At 36.7% G+C, this 20,161-nt stretch overlaps 1 protein-coding gene across 1 annotated transcript in view; it reads right to left on the reverse strand.

The window, feature by feature from the left end:
• Window positions 1–20,161, reverse strand: part of CWF19L2 (CWF19 like cell cycle control factor 2) — a 120,196-nt gene that overhangs the window by 58,630 nt on the left and 41,405 nt on the right. Inside the window, exon 10 of the mRNA XM_001102590.5 lies at window positions 18,522–18,611. Within this exon, the coding sequence (XP_001102590.2) occupies window positions 18,522–18,611 (90 nt within the window). The remainder of the gene's footprint in view (window positions 1–18,521; window positions 18,612–20,161) is intronic.

Raw genomic sequence — 20,161 nt, forward strand, 5'->3', positions numbered from 1 at the left:
TTTTAAAAGATCTTTCTACTCACTCCCTTACCAGATAGTAGAGATAGGCAACACATTATAATGTGGCTTCTAACTTTACCCCACTGATAAAGCTGGTCTCTTCCCTAAGGACTTTCAAATTACTAAGTCTAATACATAATTATTAAATTGTCATCTTCCCTGATTTGAAAGCATTTGGTTCTGTTTATTACATTCTCTCTCCTGAAATTCCTCTTATTCCAGTTTTAAACACTCTACTCCCTCCTGGTTCTGCCTTTACCTCTCGGACACATTCATTCATTTATTAATTCATCCATTTATCCATTCATTCATCAAATATTTCTGAAATGTCTATTTAATCTTAGGAGCTAAAAGAAATATAACCCCTGCCTTCTATAAGCTTATGGCCTAGTGGTGAAACTACTCCCCAGGTGAATTATTAATATAAACAAAGTCACCTTCACTGTCTCCTCCATTTCCAGCTATCCCTCAAATACTGATGATTCCAGGGTTCCTTGGTTTCCAGCCCTTCAGCCTGAAACCTAATCATCACCCATATTGCAAAATAATTCACCGTGTGAAAAACAAATACAATCATGCTATTCTTTGCTTAAAACTCTGCAGGGACCATTTATCACCGGAAGATCAACACCACTGCAAGTATGGCCCACAGGCCATCACAAGTCCAAGAGTTACTAGACATTAAATATTTGTTACTAATCCATGATAAGGTAACTACAGAAACTGAGTGTTTTATAAAAACTGTATAGAAGTGATACGGTTTGTCTCCATGTCCCCACCCAAATCTCTTCTTGTAGCTCCCATTATTTCCACGTGTTGTACGAGGGGCCCGGTGGGAGATGATTGAATCATGGGGGCAAGTCTTTCCTGTGCTGTTCTTGTGATAGTGAATGGATCTCACGAGATCTGATGGTTTTAAAAACGGGAGTTTCTCTGCACAAGCTCTCTTTCCCTGCTGCCATCCACATAAGATGTGACTTGCTCCTCCTTGCCTTCAGCCATGATTGTGAGGCCTCCCCAGCCATGTGAAACTGTAGGTTCAATTAAACCTCTTTCTTTTGCAAATTGCCCAGTCTCAAGTATGTCTTTATCAGCAGCATGAAAACAGACAAATACAAGAATCGTAAGAATCATTTTATGTTGGTTCAATCTAAATAAAAACTTGGGACTTTATTTCATAGAAAATATTTCATTTTTCTATGATTACTTTTTATTGTATTTTATAAAACTATTAATCTATCATGGTCTGTAAAATTTTAAAATATATATAAACAACCCTGATCCTACATCACAGTCTAAATAGTGAAATAAAGGTAAACCATTTTCACACAGTATACAAAGCCTTCAAATTCTGGCCCTAGACTTTTCTAGTTCCTTGTAATTTTTGTAAACATACTGTAAATTGTATTTCCTCTGCACAGAACAATTACCCCTTCTTGCTCAACTAGGAAATTAAGAATTTAGTCACAGCCAATGCTCTGTTCCCAATAATTTTCGGCACATGTATGTTCCTAGACTGTAATATTTTCAGTAACTATTTGTCTACTTATATTTATCTCTCTTTGCAGGACAAAGACTAAGCTATACACTACTTGGTACCTATAGGACCTTGTCACAGTGTCAAACAATAATGGGAATTCAATAAATGCTTGATAAATGTCACTAACAAGATGGCGCCTCAGACGGATTAACTGCACCCCAAAACTAACCCACTCTCCCCTTCAGTGAGCTCCTTCTTTCCTCCCTTTGCAAACTTTCTGTTCCTTAGGACTGCCAATACGTAAGACCCCAAGTTGTTCTATTTTGGGTACCCAAGACAGAGTGCATCTAACCATCTACATGGCATTAAAATACAAGACAGAAATGAGAAGTTCACTCTACACAGAAAATATGCAAAAACATTTTCATCATCCATGTAATTCTGCAATTTATCTCAAAAGAAACCAGAAGCACTTCTTGATATAACTAAAAAGCATTTATAAACTCTTTCCATTTTCATAAGAATGCCAAATGCTCCAGGTTTTTAAATTATCCCCAACAATTACAGTTTGCTCTGGAGGACTTTATATTTTAAAAACATCAAAACTGATAATTTATTAAAGCATTTTATACGAACACTTTAATTAACAAATCCCAAAATGCTCTGGGATCATTTACTCATTAATCCATAAAAGAGCCTTCTGGCTGACAAAAATCATGGATTCTTATTTTAAAGGAAGAAAAGAGAAAACAAAACACTTCATATAAAGCTACAAAATCAATTTGCTAACATAACCAGAATAAACCTTCCCTGTTGGTATCTATCATATTTGTGAGATCATAAATTTCTCCCACAAGTGCATATCATTTTTACAGTAATAAAAAATTGAGGATTCAGGAGATCGTGGCAGTCACAAGCAAGACTAGATTGTAGCTCTGGACAGAGCAGCATGCAGGGGCTTGCACTGTGAATTTTAGCTCCAGATCGACTGCAGAACAAACCAGCAATCCCAAGAGGACCCACAGACCCTCTGAAGGAAGCAGACTGCTCCTGCAGGACCTGAGAGACACCCCAAATACTGTGAGTGCTCCAACTGTGGAAGTGGGAACACACTTCCTCCTGAACACACACCCCACTGGAGAAGCTGAAGTTGTTTTCAGGATAAGTTTTCGACTTCACTTGGAGCTAAGTCAAGTTAGAGGCCAAGCAAAATACAGGGGTAGAGGAAGGAGCAGAAAGGCCCTGGGAGCTTGCTGGGTCCCCAAACAGCCCGTTCCTGCCTAGCACCAAGGGATCCAACAGGAGGGTGGCCAGAGGAGCAGGGGGTAAAACTCCACAGGGAAAAGGAAGTATCTAGCTGAACTTTGTAACCATTTGAACAGGGTGAGAAGCCTCCTGGCCAGAACTCGGGAGGGCACAAATCTTGTGTACAGACTTCACAGGCAGGGGAAGAACTAAAGCCCTTTTCTCTCGCAGCTGGGAGGCAGATATCCTCGGGTAAGTTTTCAAGACCATCTTGCCCTCAGCCTGGAAACAGACTCCGCGCTGTTGGTGGGAGCACAGTGCGGGTGGGAGCACAGTGCGGGTGAGACCGGCCCTTCAGTGTGCGTGGGAGCTGGGTGAGGCCTGTGACTGCCAGCTTTCCCCCACTTCGCTGACAACCTGCATGACTCAGCAGAGGCAGCCATAATCCTCCTAGGTAACACAGCTCCAGTGACCTGGGAATCTCATCCCATCCCCGACAGCAGCCCAGCAAGACGTGCCCACGGAGAGTCTGAGCTCAGGCCTAGCCCCATCCCCACCTGATGGTCATTCCCTATCCACTCGGGTAGTGGAAGACAAAGGGCATATTTTGTGAGTTCTAGGGCCTCACCTACCACTAGTCCCTCTCCACCCTACTACAGCTGATGCTCTCGGGAAAGTGCCACCTCCTGGTAGGAGGCCAACCAGCACAAAAATGGAGCATTAAACTACCAAAGCTAACAACCCTCATGGAATTCACTACACCCTCCGTCACATTCACCAGAACAACCAGTGGTACCCATGGCTGAGAGACCCATAGACAGTTCACATCACAGGACTCTGTGCAGAAAACCCCCTGTACCAGCCCCGAGCCTGGTAGACTTGCTGGGTGGCTAGACTCAGAAGAGAGACAACAAACACTGCAGTCCGGGTCACAGGAAGCCACACCCATTGGAAAAGGTGGAAAGTACCACATCAAGGGAATACCCCATGGGACAAAGGATCTGAACAATAGCCTTCAAATAGCCTTCAGCCCCAGACCTTCCCTTTGACACAGCCTACCCAAATGAGAAGGAACCAGAAAACCAACCCTGGCAATATGACAAAACAAGGCTCTTCAACGCCTCCCAAAAATCACACTAGTTCACCAGCAATGGATCCAAATCAAGAAATCATCCCTGATTTCTAACCCCCTGGAAAAGAATTCAGGAGGTTAGTTATTAAGCTAATCAGGGAGGGACCTGAGAAAGGCGAAGTCCAATGCAAGAAAATTCGAAAAATGATACAAGAAGTGAAGGAAAAAATATTCAAGGAAATAGACAGCTTAAACAAAACACAATAAAAAATTCAGGAAACTTTGGACACACTTTTAGAAATGCGAAATGCTCTGGAAAGTCTCAACAATAAAACTGAACAAGTAAAGAAAGAAATCCAGAGCTCGAAGCAAGGTCTTCAAATTAACCCAATTCAACTAAGACAAAGACAAAAAAATTAGAAAATATGAACAAAGCCTCCAAAGTCTGGGATTATGTTAATCAACCAAACCTAAGAATAATCGGTATACCTGAGGAAGAAGAGAATTCTAAAAACCCGGAAAATATGTTTTGTGGAATAATCAAGGAAAACCTTCCCGGCCTTGTGAGAGACGAAGACAGTCAAATACAAGAAGCACAAGGAATACTGGGAAATTAATCACAAAAACATCATTGCCTAGACACACTGTCATCAGGTTATCCCAAGTTAAGACGAAGGAAAGAATCTTAAGAGCTGTGAGACAGAAGCACCAGGTAACCTATAAAGGAAAACCCATCAGAACAACAGCAGATTTCTCAGCAGAAAACTTATAAGCTAGAAGGGATTGGAGACCTATCTTCAGTCTTCCTGAAACAAAAAATTTATCAGCCAAGAATTTCATATTCAGCAAAACTAAGCATGATATATGAAGGAAAGATACAGCCGTTTTCAGACAAACAAATGCTGACAGAATACACCATTACCAAACAACCTTTTGCATGGTTTTGAAGGTTCCTTTTGCTAAAAAGAGCTCTAAATCCTGAAACAAATCTTTTACATCAAAACATAACCTCTTTAAAGCATAAATCACACAGGACCTATAAAAAATACAAGTTAAAAGGAAAAAACAAAAACAAAAGTACACAGGCAACAAAGAGCATGAGAAAAGCAATGGTACCTCACCTTTCAATGTTAACATCGAATGAATGTAAATGGCCTAAATGCTCCACTTAAAAGATACAGAAACACAGAATGGATAAGAACTCACCAACCAACTATCTACTGCCTTCAGGAAACTCACCTAACACATAAGGACTCACATACTCTTAAAAAAAAAGGGGTGGGAAATGCAAATGGACACCAAAAGTAAGGAGGGGTAGCTATTCTTATATCAGACAAAACAAACTTTAAAGCAACAGCAGTTAAAAGAGACAAACAGGGACAGTACATAATGGTAAAAGGCCTTGTCCAACAGGAAAATATCACAATCCCAGACATATATGTGCCCAACAGTGGCGCTCCCAAATTTATAAAACAATTACTAACAGACCTAAGAAATTAGACAGACAGCAACAAAGTAATAGTGGGGGACTTCAATACTCCACTGATAGCTCTAGATAGGTCATCAAGACAGAAAGTCAACAAAGAAACAACGAATTTAAACTATGGATTTAACAGATATATACAGAACATTTTATCCAACAACTGCAGAATACACATTCTATTCAACAGCACATGGAACTGTCTCCAAGATAGAGCATTTGATAGGCCATAAAATGAGCCTAAATAAATTTAAGAAAATTGAAACTATATCAAGCACTCTTTCAGACCACAGGGGAATAAAACTGGAAATCAACTCCAAAAGGAACCTTCAAAACCATGCAAATATATGGAAATTAAATAACCTGCTCCTGAACGAGCATTGGGTCAAAAACAAAATCAAGATGGAAATTTAAAAATTCTCTGAACTGAAAGACAATAATGACACAACCTATCAAAATCTCTGGGATACAGCAAAGGCAGTGCTTAAGAGAAAAGTTCATAGCCCTGAACGCCTATATCAAAAGTCTGAAAGAGCACAAAGTGACTTTCTAAGGTCACACCTCAAGGAACTAGAGAAAAAAGAACAAACCAAACCCAAACCCAGCAGAAAAAAGGAAATAACCAAGATCAGAGCAGAACTAAATGAAATTGAAACAAATAAACCACAAAAGATAAATGAAACAAAAAGTTGGTTCTTTGAAAAGATAAATGAAATTGATACACTATTACAAGATTAACCAAGAAGAGAGAAAATCCAAATAACCTTGCTAAGAAACAAAAAAGGAGACATTACAACTGACACCACTGAAATACAAAAGATCATTCAAAGCTACTATGAACACTTTTACGTACATAGAAGAGATGGATAAATTCCTGGAAAAATACAACCCTCCTAGCTTTAATCAGGAAGAATTAATTAGACACCCTGAACAGACCAATAACAAGCAGAGATTGAAATGGTAATTTAAAAATTAACAACAAAAGAAAAGTCCAGGAACAGATGGATTCACAGATTAATTCTACCAGACATTCAAAGAAGAATTGGTACCAATCCTTTTGACACTATTCCACAAGACAGAGAAAGAAGGAACCCTCCCTAATTCATTCTGTGAAGCCAGCATCACCCTAATACCAAAACCAGGAAAGGACATAACCAAAAAAGAAAACTACAGACTGATATCCTTGATGAACACAAATGTTAAAATCCTTAACATTCAAAATACTAGCTAACCGAATCCAATGACATATCAAAAAGATAATGCACCATGATCAAGTGGGTTTCATATCAGGGATGCAGGGATGGTTTAACATACGCAAGTCAATAAATGTGATTCACCACATAAAGAGAATTAAAAACAAAAATCACATGATCATCTCAATAGATGCAGAAAAAGTATTTGACAAAATCCAGCATCCCTATATTATTAAAACTCTCAGCAAAATCGGCATACAAGGGACATACCTTAACGTAATAAAAGCCATCTATGACAAACCCACAGCCAACATAATACTGAAAGGCGAAAAGTTGAAATCATTCCCTCTGAGAACTGGAGCAAGACAAGGATGCCCACTCTCACCACTCCTCTTCAACACAGTACTGGAAGCCCTAGCCAGAGCAATCAGACAAGAGAAAGAAACAAAGGGCATCCAAATCAGTAAAGAGGAAGTCAAACTGTCACTGTTTGCTGACAATATGATTGTTTACCTTGAAAACCCTAAGGACTCCTCCAGAAAGCTCCTAGAACTGATAAATGAATTCAGCAAAGTTTCTGGATGCAAGATTAATGTACACAAATTAGTAGCTCTTCTACACACCAACAGTGAACAAGCAGAGAATCAAATCAAGAACTCAACTCCTTTTACAATAGCTGCAAAAATTAAAATAAAAATACAATACTTAGGAATACACCTAACAAAAGAGTCGAATGGCCTCTACAAGGAAAACTACAAAACACCGCTGAAAGAAATCACAGATGGCACAAAGAAATGGAATCACATCCCTCGCTCATGGGTGAGTAGAATCAATACTGTGAAAATGACCATACTGCCAAAAGCAATCTACAAATTCAACACAATCCCCATCAGAATACCACCATCAGTCTTCACAGAATTAGAAAAAATACAGAATATGAATACAGAATCTGTATCAATGTCAAAAAACTATGGGCCACAGGTCAACTCCAGTCTTGTGCTGGTTTTTTGTCAGCCCATAAGCTGAGGATGGTCTTTACATTATTAAATGACTGGGGGGAAATCAAAACAAGAGTATTTCATGACAAATTAAAATTCTATGCAATTCTAATTTTAGTGTCCATAAATAAGGTTTTATTGGAACACGACCATGCTCATTCATTTATGTGTTATCTGTGGCTGCCTTCATGATACAGTAACAGTTGAATCGTTGTGGCACAGATTGTACAGCACACAAAATCTAAAACATTTACTATTTGATCTCTACAAAAGTCTGCCAGTCTTGGTTCTATATTATTATCTAGCTAATAAAACTAATTCAAAATCACTTTATTGATTTTTCCTACTACCTAATAACAAACAAGATTAAAACCTGCAATTACTTAATAGTATTACACAAGATCCATGTTGGTAACAATGAGGGGAAGAGAATAGGACCTGGTACTCTTATTTTGTTAAAATATCTATGCTTGACTTTCATTTCAGGCCATGATGGACTAACAAAAAAAACAGTATAACCTGTTGCTGTTTAAAAAAACTAGACAACAGGACAAATACATGAAACACCATTTTTAGACATCGACCTCTAGAGGAGTGTAATCCCTAAAAGAAGGGAAACAAATGAGATGAGCCCTAGGATGGCCACAGCTTTCTATTAAGAGGCAGTTTATAGACTGCAGTACAAAGGAATCTAATCAGACCTCAGCTTCCTTGCTGACTGAATTGGGATATATTTTAACAAGCTGCTGGAAGTAAGAGAAAAACTAGCAAAGAATATGAAACAAATGAAGAAAAACAAGAAGAAGAAAGAAGAAAGAAGAAGAAAACAATGCAAATTAAGAAATTTTATTTATTTACATAAAAGAAAGGCAATTATAAAATACTATTTGGCCTAACAGTGTCTATTTACTGGATCAAGAGATAACTTAATTTAAAAATACAGAAGTAAAGCAAAGAAACAACTAAGAACCAAAGTGGCTTCCACCAGGATTGGAAGAAGGTCTGGAAAGAGCTCACGACATCGTTATTATTTGGTATAGGCAGGCCTAGCGCTACTTGTATGTAATACGTTGATTAAAAAGAAAAGGAAAAAGCATACACTGCTTTGATTCAAAGCTATTATTAAAAAGTGTAAATGTTTGGAAGCCTTTCTAGCATTGGGAAATAAAGCAAAACTCTCCTACTAAATCAGATTTTCCTATCAGTAGTCTACAAACTTCCAGAGTTCATGATGGTAGCCTGCAAGTTTGTTATCACTGAATGCCATAAAGCATGTTTCAACTTTTATCTTTTAAAATTTCCATAATCACTTATTACTATTCTTAGTATTTTCATGGCTTTTGAATAATTTCTATTTTATCTCTAATTATGTTCACAAGTTGTTCCCTACACACAAGTACCTGGCCAAGGCAGTGAGTGGACTGAACACCAAGCTACACTCTGATCACTGAGACGAATGTCCTAACCCAAGGCTACTATTTAATTTGTACAAAAGCATTCACAGGACTGCATCTGCCCAAAGGAGACATCTTTTTCTAACTCCATGAAGGCATCATACAGGCTCAATGCAGCCCTTTTAAAAATGTTTTTAAATTCTCAATTTTGTCCATACTGTCCCACTTTTAAAATTCTTAATATACTATTGTGCTTTCCTTTTTTTTTAGATTGGCCTTCCTAGAGGCTACCTATTAACTTTTTTCAAAGAATAAATCTTGGGTTTTTTCTTAAATCATTTCTATTTATTTTTTATTTTCTATTTTAGTAATTTCAGTTTTTTTAATCTATCCTTTGTATACCATATCTACTCTATGTTATGTTCTCTCTTATCTCTTTTGTGTTACTATTAGCTAATGCCACAGACATTATTACTAATTATTAATAAATAGCTATACTAATTATAACTTAATTTTCTGTTAAATCAAAGAATGACACACAGATTATTTACTATTTTTGAGTAGATAGGAACATAATAAATACTGTAAGATTTTTCTATGATTCACTGTGATATAGCAAGTGTTTTTCTTTCCTTTTTTTCAGTACTGTGGAGTTTTACTCAACTAATTTTATTTCTCTTCCTCATCAATCTTCATTAACAACTATCTACTATAATTATTCTACTCAGAACCTCTTTGGTACTGCATATTTACACACTATGAAATTGAAAACTGTATTTTCAGTTTTTCTAAAATCACATTAAATTTGATTTCTATCTTCAACAATTCGTTATGCATTCTACAATATGGTTAATTTTAAAATATGTACAAGGAGAAAATTTACTTTGGGTTTGTATTTTTTCCACTTAAAATGTTTTCCCTTTAAACTGAAAATATATAATTGTGTGATGTTGTCTCTCCATCTAACCCTTCCCCCTACAAAAAAAAAAATCTGGAAACAGAACATGTATGAATCCATCCCTCCAAGACAAAACCTAAGTCTCAAATGCTACTGAACAGCATAAGGACTCAACATTTTTCATATGCAGTAATATTTCATTTTCCCCTTGAATTTAACAACAGAAAAGGGAATTAAATGCTAATAGTAGAGTTAGTGAGAAAAAAAAATAATGAGCATTTGAGGGAATAGAAGCAAACTGGGGAAGGAGAGAGGCTGCTGCTGGGTCATTCTTCCCTCTCTAAGGAAATCAATTAGTTGTGGCTTCAGTATCTGTTACAGAGCCCTGTTCAAAGTTTGAGATAGTCTATGACATAATTCTTCATCCCAAAATTAGATCATTAAAAAATATACAATCATAACTATCCAAAACAACTACTTTACAATTTCTCTAAATTATACTTGAGAAAATACTGTTCATAAAACAATAAAAAAATTTTTTAACTACCCCAGAAAGCATTGAGAATTAAACACATCCTATAGTCATATGAGTGGGTGTTTCCTATTCCATGACTGAAGCCTACAGGTCAACACTCCCAGCTAGGATAATACCATGCTAAAGATTATTTTTGTGGTAAACAAATAAGGCTTACAGATAGTAGTCATAAATAGTATAGCTTTTTCTTTGGCAAAGTTACAAATGGTAATAGGATCCCAAAATAATGGCTATAGCCTCAGAACGTTCTCTGGATGCCTAGATTGCACTAGGCCCTATTCAATACCTCCATATTTCTATACTTTTCCTTTGAAGCACCGTCAAAGGACTGTAATTATATATTTGTATAATTAATCTTATTTGTATGTTCTCTTTCCTGACAGAAAGCTTTTATAAGGAGTATATGATGTCTGAATTAAGATCTCAAGGATATACAGAAGGTAACTACAAGAAAAATATTCTAGGCAAAGAAAGACTGTGTAAAGGCACTGAGGCAGGAGGGAAAACAGCTACTTAGGACGTCAAGACAAGAGATGATGGTCATCTTAGTGTGGTAGATACAAAAAACAAAGAGCAGAGTTAAGAAATATTTAGCAGGTAAAATTGACACCATTTCACGATGAATTTTATGTGAGGTATGAGACTAGAGAACAGATAGATTCTGTATGCTAATACTAGTTTTTATTTATACATCATTTGCTTTCATTCATTTTTGCTTAAAATATTTGCTCCTATAGTAATACTCTATTTCAAGAAATAAGCCCTCTAGTAACGCCTAAGATGATATTTCTAACTGCACAGCACAGAAATGAGCGATACTTTAAGGAGGGTTAAAAAATACAAGCTGAACTGTATAGAAAATAGGTACATCTATTGACCACATTTACGTGGCTGGGGAAAAACTAGCTAAATGACTAAAAGGAAATAATACTTTTGTACACCTACTCTGTGTCAAGCAAGACTATACCTCAAGTAAAGTGTGCCTACAGTAACACGGCAAGGTAAATAGAATAAATGCAAAGCTATAAAAATGTTTACTTCAGATTTAAAATATTTGACCTAGAAAATTGAGAGTGCAAAGGCCTTCTACAAAGAAGGAACTGCAAAGTATTCGTTGAGTAAAGGTCAAATCTCACTGTTTAAATATTAAAAGTAAACCACAAGCAAGTTTTTTATAGTCTTGTAACTTTTTTTCTGTTGTACTATGCTTACGGGATCGACTGCAGAGATTGGGAAGCTAAAACATTTTTTAAAAGACACAGTCTAAGAGTTCACATATTCTGGGAATCACAGCAATGACAAGTGAACTTGTGAACACAGCGAATGATGCACCCAAGAATCAGATCTAAAAGACAGTGTTAAAGCAGTAATTGAATATGGTCAAACTACTACCAGAAATACTTCAAGTAACTAGTCAAGTACCTGATTTATATACAAAATGAATGTATCTATTTATTAATGTTTCTCTATGGCCCTTAGTTAACTCTTCAATTTCTTTAAAGAGAATGTCCGTAAACCCTCTCTACGTACATGAACAGGGATCAAAATGCATTTCCCTTCCTTACCAGCAGTGTAGACAAAATTTTAAAGCTACTACACCATTAGGCAAAGATTATTTCATTCTTCGTTACAAATGTTGAGCTTAATTTCCTGCATTATCTTTTCTTATAAAGTACAGAGCTAAATTCCTTTAGATTAAATGTATACATAATGTGACTCTGTTGAAGAATTATTAACAGGCCCAAGTTATGGAAGGGAAGATTAGGACTAACATATTAAAGAATTAGGATTAGATTTTTCCTGATATAAAACTAGCAATATCCAAAACTCAGTGAGACCTCATACCTCAGTGTTCAAGCACAAGTTAGATGGAGAAGCTATGTGGTTGGCTTAATGTTAAAATAAAGAAGCTGCACTTGTGTGATGGCCAGACTAGATGATGTCGAAGATCATGGATCATTTTTAAGATTTACAATAAAATATTATAGAGAATAAAATAAAGACATTGATGAAACAGGTATTTCAGTATGTCTTGGTTGTCTACAAGATGCCAAATATTACTCTACGTACTAGATATGAACTGAAAGAATAACTCTCGTCCTAAATACTAAACAGTGCACCCTCTAAAGGAGAAGAGGGATAAGCAAACTAATAATTAGAAGTGCTGATGGTTTTTCACTAAAGCCAAAATGATATTCATAGATATACGAATGAAGAGATTTACCTTATTCCTGTAACCTAATACTTCCAACAAACGAGCTAAGCAATGAAAGAATTCTTCCCTGTTCAAGCGTTCTATGCATGGGGTTTTCTTTTCTCTCAAAGAGCAAAATTTCCATCAGAAGTATTACATGATTTTCCTCTAGAACACCATCAAATCTCCATAGTAGTAAACAACTTTGTATTCCATTCTAATTTCTAAAAAAAACCACTTCGAAAGGTAATCAAGGCCCTGGATCTGATGGAATAAATTACTTTAGTTGCAGTAGAGAATTATTTCAGAATTGTTGGCAAAGATTTGTTTTTTATATATATATACTTAGTAAAGCTTGAACCAGATGTGCAAATGTGCTTGAACCTTCTCTGCAGAGACGATGAAAACATGCCTTTCTGGTCAAAGAATCCTTAGGAAAAAAAAACTTTCTATTTGAAGTCTCAAAGGGCTAAACAGTTCCCCAAAGAGACTAACAAACAGAAATTATATTTTGTATGATACTTCAAATACTAATCTACTGAGTACTAAAGTCCACTGCTCAAAGATAGGAGGAGCTAGAAATTTTAAAAACATGAGTAATATCAGAGTCATGTGCATAAGAGATGAGATATAGCCTGTCAATTATTGTGTCATATCCTCAAAACCGTAGGAGAAATGTTATTTAACAGAATATCTGCTTCAAATTTTTTCCTTCTGTTCCAAGCCGCAAACCAGCTCAAACATTTCAAGGAAGGTTTCCCTATGTGGCTCCTTTTGCTTGCCTGAGATACTTTGAAAACTGATTTTACATTAAACAACTGCACAGGATAATGGAAAAAGCACTTCACGTTAGGAGGTGTATGGAATAAAATCTGGTGGGACGTGGCCAACCTTAGTCAAAAGATAAAAAGAAAACGGTCAATTCATTTCATAGGGTCAGCAAAGCTTGACTATAAGAAGTAACACAAAAATCTCAGGCTTAGGTCTATTCTTTTACAAGAGTGTGGTAAAAAGCTAGTAACAGCTTAAAATTTTACAATTTAATTAAATTAATTAAATGTAATTAAATTTTATAATTTAATTAAGCTAACCATGAAAATGGTAAAGAATTTTAGTCTGATATATTTATTAAAATAATTGAGTGATTTGCTAAATTTACCAAGAGTATTTAATGCTTAAGGAAGGGCAGGTTATTTAAGCTAATAAATTTAATAAATATGCTAATTAAAATTAAGTATTCCTTCCTATACTCACACATATTTAATGCCCTTCAGATATTTTAAAAATCTGATTATCAAAAATACTGTTTTTTCTATTCTAGAATATATGACAATCAAAGTATAAATAGAAGAGTATTAATGATTCATATTTTCTTCAATAGGCCTAATATTTAAAGAGAGGGACAAAGGCAGAGATGGACTGTCAAAAGATCAAAATGGCACAATGGTCTCTTAGTCCCATCAACTGGAAGTCATTCTAGCGGCCTCAGCACTGCTCCCATGAAGCTTGTGCTACCAGGCTGTGGAACAGTCACGTCACTACAGTTGTCTGAAACGAACAGCATTTGATATAAAGAAATTTTTTCTTACAAAGATAATTTTTCAACCAACCAAATCAAAGGGAAAAAAAAAATGCCTGTTCAGGAATCCCCTGAAGTCCAGCCACAGCTTTAGAACCTTTAATAAAACTGACAAGTGCCAGGAAAGAAACAGAAATAAATGAGAAGGTGGTAACAAGTATACACACATATATATAATTTGAAAAGATACATGCCATAGAGGATACTTTAAGATTCTTCGAGGTTTCTGACAAACATACTCTTACCAAATGATCCAGCAACTGCATTCCTTGATATTTACGCAAAGGAGTTTTTTGTCTTCTTGTTTTTTTGTTTTTTGAGACAGAGTCCCTCACTGCTGCCCAGGCTAGAGTGCAGTGGCATAATTGCAGCTCATTGCAACCTCCGCCTCCCAGGTTCAAGGAATTCTCCTGCCTCAGCCTCCCCAGTAGTTGGGATTACAGGTGCCCACCACCATGCCCAGCTAATTTTTGTATTTTTAGTAGAGACAAGGTTTCGCCATGTTGGCCAGGCTGGTCTCGAACTCCTGACCTCAAGCAATCTGCCCATCTCAGCCTCCCAAAGTGCTGGGATTACAGGCATGAGCCAGCGCGCCCAGCCTACCCAAAGGAGTTGAAAACGTCTATCCACACAAAAAAACTGCACACAGATGTTTATAGCAGTTTTATTCACAACTGCAAAAACTTGGATGCACCAAGATGTCCTCCAACAGGTGAATGAAAAAGTAAAATGTGCCACCTACAGACCATGAAATATTATTCAGCACTAAAAAGAAATGAGCTATCAAACCGTGGAATGACAGAGAGGAATCTTAAATATATATTAGAAACCAATCTGAAAATGCTACATACTATATGATTTCAATTACGCGACATTCTGGAAAAGGCAAAACTATGGAGAATAAAAAGATCCGAGGTTGCCAGGGGTTAAGGGATAGGAAGGCATGAACAGGTGGAACACAGAGGATTTAGTACAGTGAAACTACTCTGTATGGTACTACAATGGTGGATACATGTCATTACACATTCATTCAAACCCAGAGAATGTACAATACCAAGAGAGGACCTTAATGTAAACTATAGACTTTGGGTGATATAATGTGTCAATGCAGGTTCATCAATTGTAACAAATGTACTCCTCCGTTAGGGGCTATTGATAATGGGGGAGGCTGTGCTTATGTAGGAGCAGAAAGTATATGGGAAATCTGTGTACCTTCCTCTCAATTTTGCTGTGAACCTAGCACTGCTCTAAAAAATAAAATCTTAAAAAGAAAAATGTCTTTGAGGTTTCAAAAATGGAAAATGTTGCAACTATATGAGAGGATTAGAAAGCAGCCATAATGAAGAAGGGTGATGTCTGGCACAAATAATAAATAGCATAGGTAAATGTGAAAGAGACACTGGTTATGTGTAAGACAGTCTTGGAGGTAGGACTGGAAAACGGGGCCATACTGTGGAAGGCTATGCTGCAGGAAGACCTGGTACTTACAGTTAGCACTAATAAACCACTTAAAGTTTCAGAGTACAAAATTAGTTAACCACAAGGACACCTGAAAACAATAATTTGGCAAAAGTGTGTAAGATCAGCTTCACAGTACACCTAGTTCTAGCTATTCTCCCAGTCCCTACTTTTTAATCCTACCAGTAATTTCTTACTCTCCATTTAATCTGTGTGAGAAACTTTTTAGGTACCACAACTCAGTGTAAACAGCCATTTTCATAAACATGCTCTGTATAATGTTATCTAAGTCATGAATGACTTCAGCCTGAAGAAAATTCTAGGAAAGTTGACTTGATACATTCTCATCTCCTCCCACACTGACAGTAAATTATGTAAATTAATCTTTGAGAACAGACCTTTAAAATCATTTACAAACTTCATTATATCCCAAACCTGATTCTCAAAAGAGCTGCTGACTTTGTCCTTCACCATCAAAAAGAGGTATCATGTAAACACAAGTACTTTTGTGGGTTTAAATCCTTGCCCTGCACTTGTTAGTTGTATACCTGGACAAGTTACTTAACCTTCTGTGCCTCAGTTTCTTGATCTATAAATCTGTAATAATGACATGGACTATCTCAAAGGATACTGTGAAAATTGCATGAGTTATTTTGGGGGAAGGGGGAGGATTTTGTTTTTAGTGTTTTTATTTTTATTTATTTATTCATTCATTCATTTTTTAGAGACAGGGTCTCACTCTGTCATCTAGACTGGAGTGCAGTGGTGCAATCATGGCTCACTGCAGCCTGGACCTCCTGGTCTCAAACAATCCTCCACCCCAGCCTCCCAAGTAACTGGGACTACAGAAGCACATCACCACACCCAGTTAGAGTTATTCATATACATCCAAATCTGTCATGCAGAAGTTGAACTCAGCTGTTCAACTTCTATCTACATTTATGCCTGTGATTATTTCATGCGGTGTCATAGATTTAAATATCACCTATATGTTAATAACTCCCAAATTTCTATCTCCAGTACAAAAGACTTTTCCCCAACTACCCAATTCTATCTTCTCTCTACTCCCAACCATCCAACTGCCTACTTGACATCTCTACTTGTTCCACATCTAACAGGCATCCAAACTCATATCCAAAACAGAACCTCTGATTTGTCCCAAAACCTATTCTTCCTCTTTCTTCCACGACTCAAATAATGGCTATTCTTTCAGCTGCTCAAGCGAAAAACTTTGGAGTCCTCTTTGCCTCCTCTCTTTATCCCATTACCCACCCCCCGCCTAAACCACCATAAAAATCCTGTCAGCTTTTCTTTCAAAATATATACCGCAAGTATTTATAAAATATAAAATGCAATCACTTCTAACCATCTCCATAGCTACTATCTATCTTGGTCAAAGCCACTATCATTTCTTATCTGCATTATTACAAAAGCCCACCTCTACTTCAGCTTCTGCAAACCGTTCTTAATAGAGAATCCAGAACGGTCCTGTCAAAATATGTTTTCTGCTTAAAACCATTTCATAGTTTCTCACCATCTCAGTCAGAAAAAAAAAAAAAAAGCCCACCTCCTTACTATGACTTTCAAAGCTTAACATGATCTGGCCACATATAGTCTCTCTCACCTGTATCTCCTACTTCCCTCTCTTATTTACTCCACTCCAGCAACACTGGTCTCCTTGCTATTCTTCCTACACATCAGACATATTTCCATCTTTGGGCCTTTAAATCTGTTCCCTATGACTACAGCACTCATCACTCAAATACACAGAAATTCGCTCTTCCACTAACTACAAGTCCTTACATAAAGTCCTTACACTTTTTCAAGAGAATTGGCCTGTGCATTCCAAGCCACCAACCCACGTGTCACTCAAAATTGCTACTACCTTGCCATAGAGTAACTTTCTGATATACTGTATTATTTTTTAACTTGCTTATCATTTTTATAATTTGTTTCCCTCGCTACCCAAATGAAAGTTCCATGCAGGTAGATGTTTTTATTTGTTTTGTTCACTAACAGATAGATGAATTAATCATAGACCAAAGTAATTTTTTTTTTTTTTTTTTTGAGACAGAGTCTCGCTCTGTCGCCCAGGCTGGACTGCAGTGGCTCGATCTCAGCTCACTGCAAGCTCCGCCTCTCAGGTTCATGCCATTCTCCTGCCTCAGCCTCCTGAGTAGCTGGGACTACTGGCACCCGCCACCACACCCAGCTAATTATTTTTTATTTTTAGTAGAGATGAGGTTTCACCATGTTAGCCAGGATGGTCTCGATCTCCTGACCTCATGATCCACCCACCTCAGCCTCCCAAAGAGCTGAGATTACAGGCTTGAGCCACCACACCCGGCCAGTAATTTGTTTTACATGAAATGAATATCTAATTCAAGTCCCTCATTCTGAAGGAGACAAGTTAAGGAGCAGTCTGACTAATACAGAAGCAATCAGTAAGCAGCACAGTCCAGAATAAAAGCAGGTCCCCTTGGTCTCAGCCTGAGGCTTTTTTCCACTAGGGCACACTGATAGAATGTAAGAGAATACATAGAAAACTAAATTTTTTTAAACAAGCATGCATACACAGAAACACACAGATACATATACAGACACATCTCACATTAAAATATTACCACTGCCAGCTGGGCCCAGTGACTCACATCTATAATCCCAGCACTTTTGGAGGCCGAGGGGGGTAGATCATTTGAAGTCAGGAGTTCAAGACCAGCCTGACCAACATGGTGAAATCCGTCTCTACTAAAAATACAAAAATTAGCCAGGCATGGTGGCATACACCTGTAGTACCAGCTACTCAGGAGGCTGAGGCACAAAAATTGCTTGAACCCGGGAGGCAGAGGTTGCACTGAGCCAAGATCACGCCACTGTACTCCAGCCTGGGCAACAGAGCAAGACATTGTCTCAAAAAAATAAATAAAATAAAATATTACCACTGCCCAGTAGTAGTGTTATACAAGGTAATTTTCTCCAAACTTTTATTACTTACCTCTACCCCAGATTTTTTTGGTGTCTGTGTTACAGTTTCTTTGAATTTATTTGCCTTTTCAAGTTGAGCTTTAAGTTGTTCAGCTAATTCCTTCAAAAAGAAAAACAAGTAAAATATGTGTAATATGTAGTTTAATTCTTTACAACAAAATGTTCAAATTTACACAACAGAAGGAAAGACAGTATAACCAACACTCATGTAGCCACCATCTAATTTCAACTACCAACCCACAGCCTAGTGTATTACTTTTTAATGAACTTATCTCAGTTACAAACTCCCTGAATACCTGTGATGTGTTTATGCTTCAAAGATAAATAATTACAAGGACATATATTTTGGAGGACATAGATGAAGGAAATACATAACCTTAATGACATTTTAATAATTACTAAATATTATAAAAGTTCAATACTTTCAACTTCAGTTATTGGTAACAAAAAAGCTATCACAAGATTTAAAATGTTACCTTCTTTATTGCTGATAATTTGGACGAAAATTCTGAATATATTTCATTTTTACTCTAGGAAACTTATAGAAATTTATATAAAACAACTGTCATATAAAGCAATAAACCATGAAGTAATAAATTAAATAAGTAGATTTATGTGACATGCAAAGAACAGCAAGCGCCACCACAGTGCTCTTCTTGAACACAAGAACACATATTTTACCCTTTTACCTAGATGACCTCTCTTTCACTATTTTAACTAATTCCTCCATACTTTCAAAGCTCAAACTTTATTTTCTTGCTATCGTTATTGTTGTTTATTTTCCTTATCAATTTCTAGGATGAGTGGAAGTTCAGTGTTTCCAAGGATCAGATTCAAAGAGAGCAGCATATGCAAGATACGCCCTTTATTAGACATAACACAGAAATATCTTGTTTGGTTACCATTTGCTCTACTACAGTACTGTACTAATAGTTTGCCAAAACATAAGATTACCTAAAGATCCCTTATATTTGGGTTTGAGATGAGTGCATACATATGACCATGACCGAATCTATTCTATCAAGATGTGGAATATCTGGCTGTGCTATTCTGCTATGTGCACTTTAATATATACATCTCACTGTATATTATTTTAATATGCATGTGACAATAAATGAATGGACAAATGGATAAATGCAGCTCTTACCAAATCATCCCTATTTCTTACAATTCTGAGGTAAATTAGTCGTAAATCAAACATTACTACAGGAATTAAATGAGTTAGCCTACACAAAGCATCTAACACAGTATCAGGCTATCAGGCACAGCACATTTACTGAAAACTTGAATGACTTAATCCTCCTTTTTTAGGTTCCTAAGTAATTTGGAAAAGTAAAAAACATTCTTAAAAATACATGACAAAAATGAGGTGGAAAAAGTGACATCTTTATCTCCCTTAAATATGCTCAATGAGTTAGAAATGCAGGAAGAAAGCAAATAACAAAGTAAAAAAAGAAATTTAAAAGCATGAAGTTCCTTAGGATCTTAAATTTCAGAGATCTGACAGAGAAAGTAGATCATTTATTTACAAGTAGGCTGATAGTACTGTTCACAGAAAGGTTCAAGAATTTTTTTTTTTCTTTTTTTTGAGACACAGTCTCACTTCGTCGCCTAGGCTGGAGTGCAATGGCATGATCTTGGCTCACTGCA

This window comes from Macaca mulatta, chromosome 14 (assembly GCF_049350105.2).
Source record: "Macaca mulatta isolate MMU2019108-1 chromosome 14, T2T-MMU8v2.0, whole genome shotgun sequence".
Lineage (NCBI taxonomy): Eukaryota > Metazoa > Chordata > Mammalia > Primates > Cercopithecidae > Macaca > Macaca mulatta.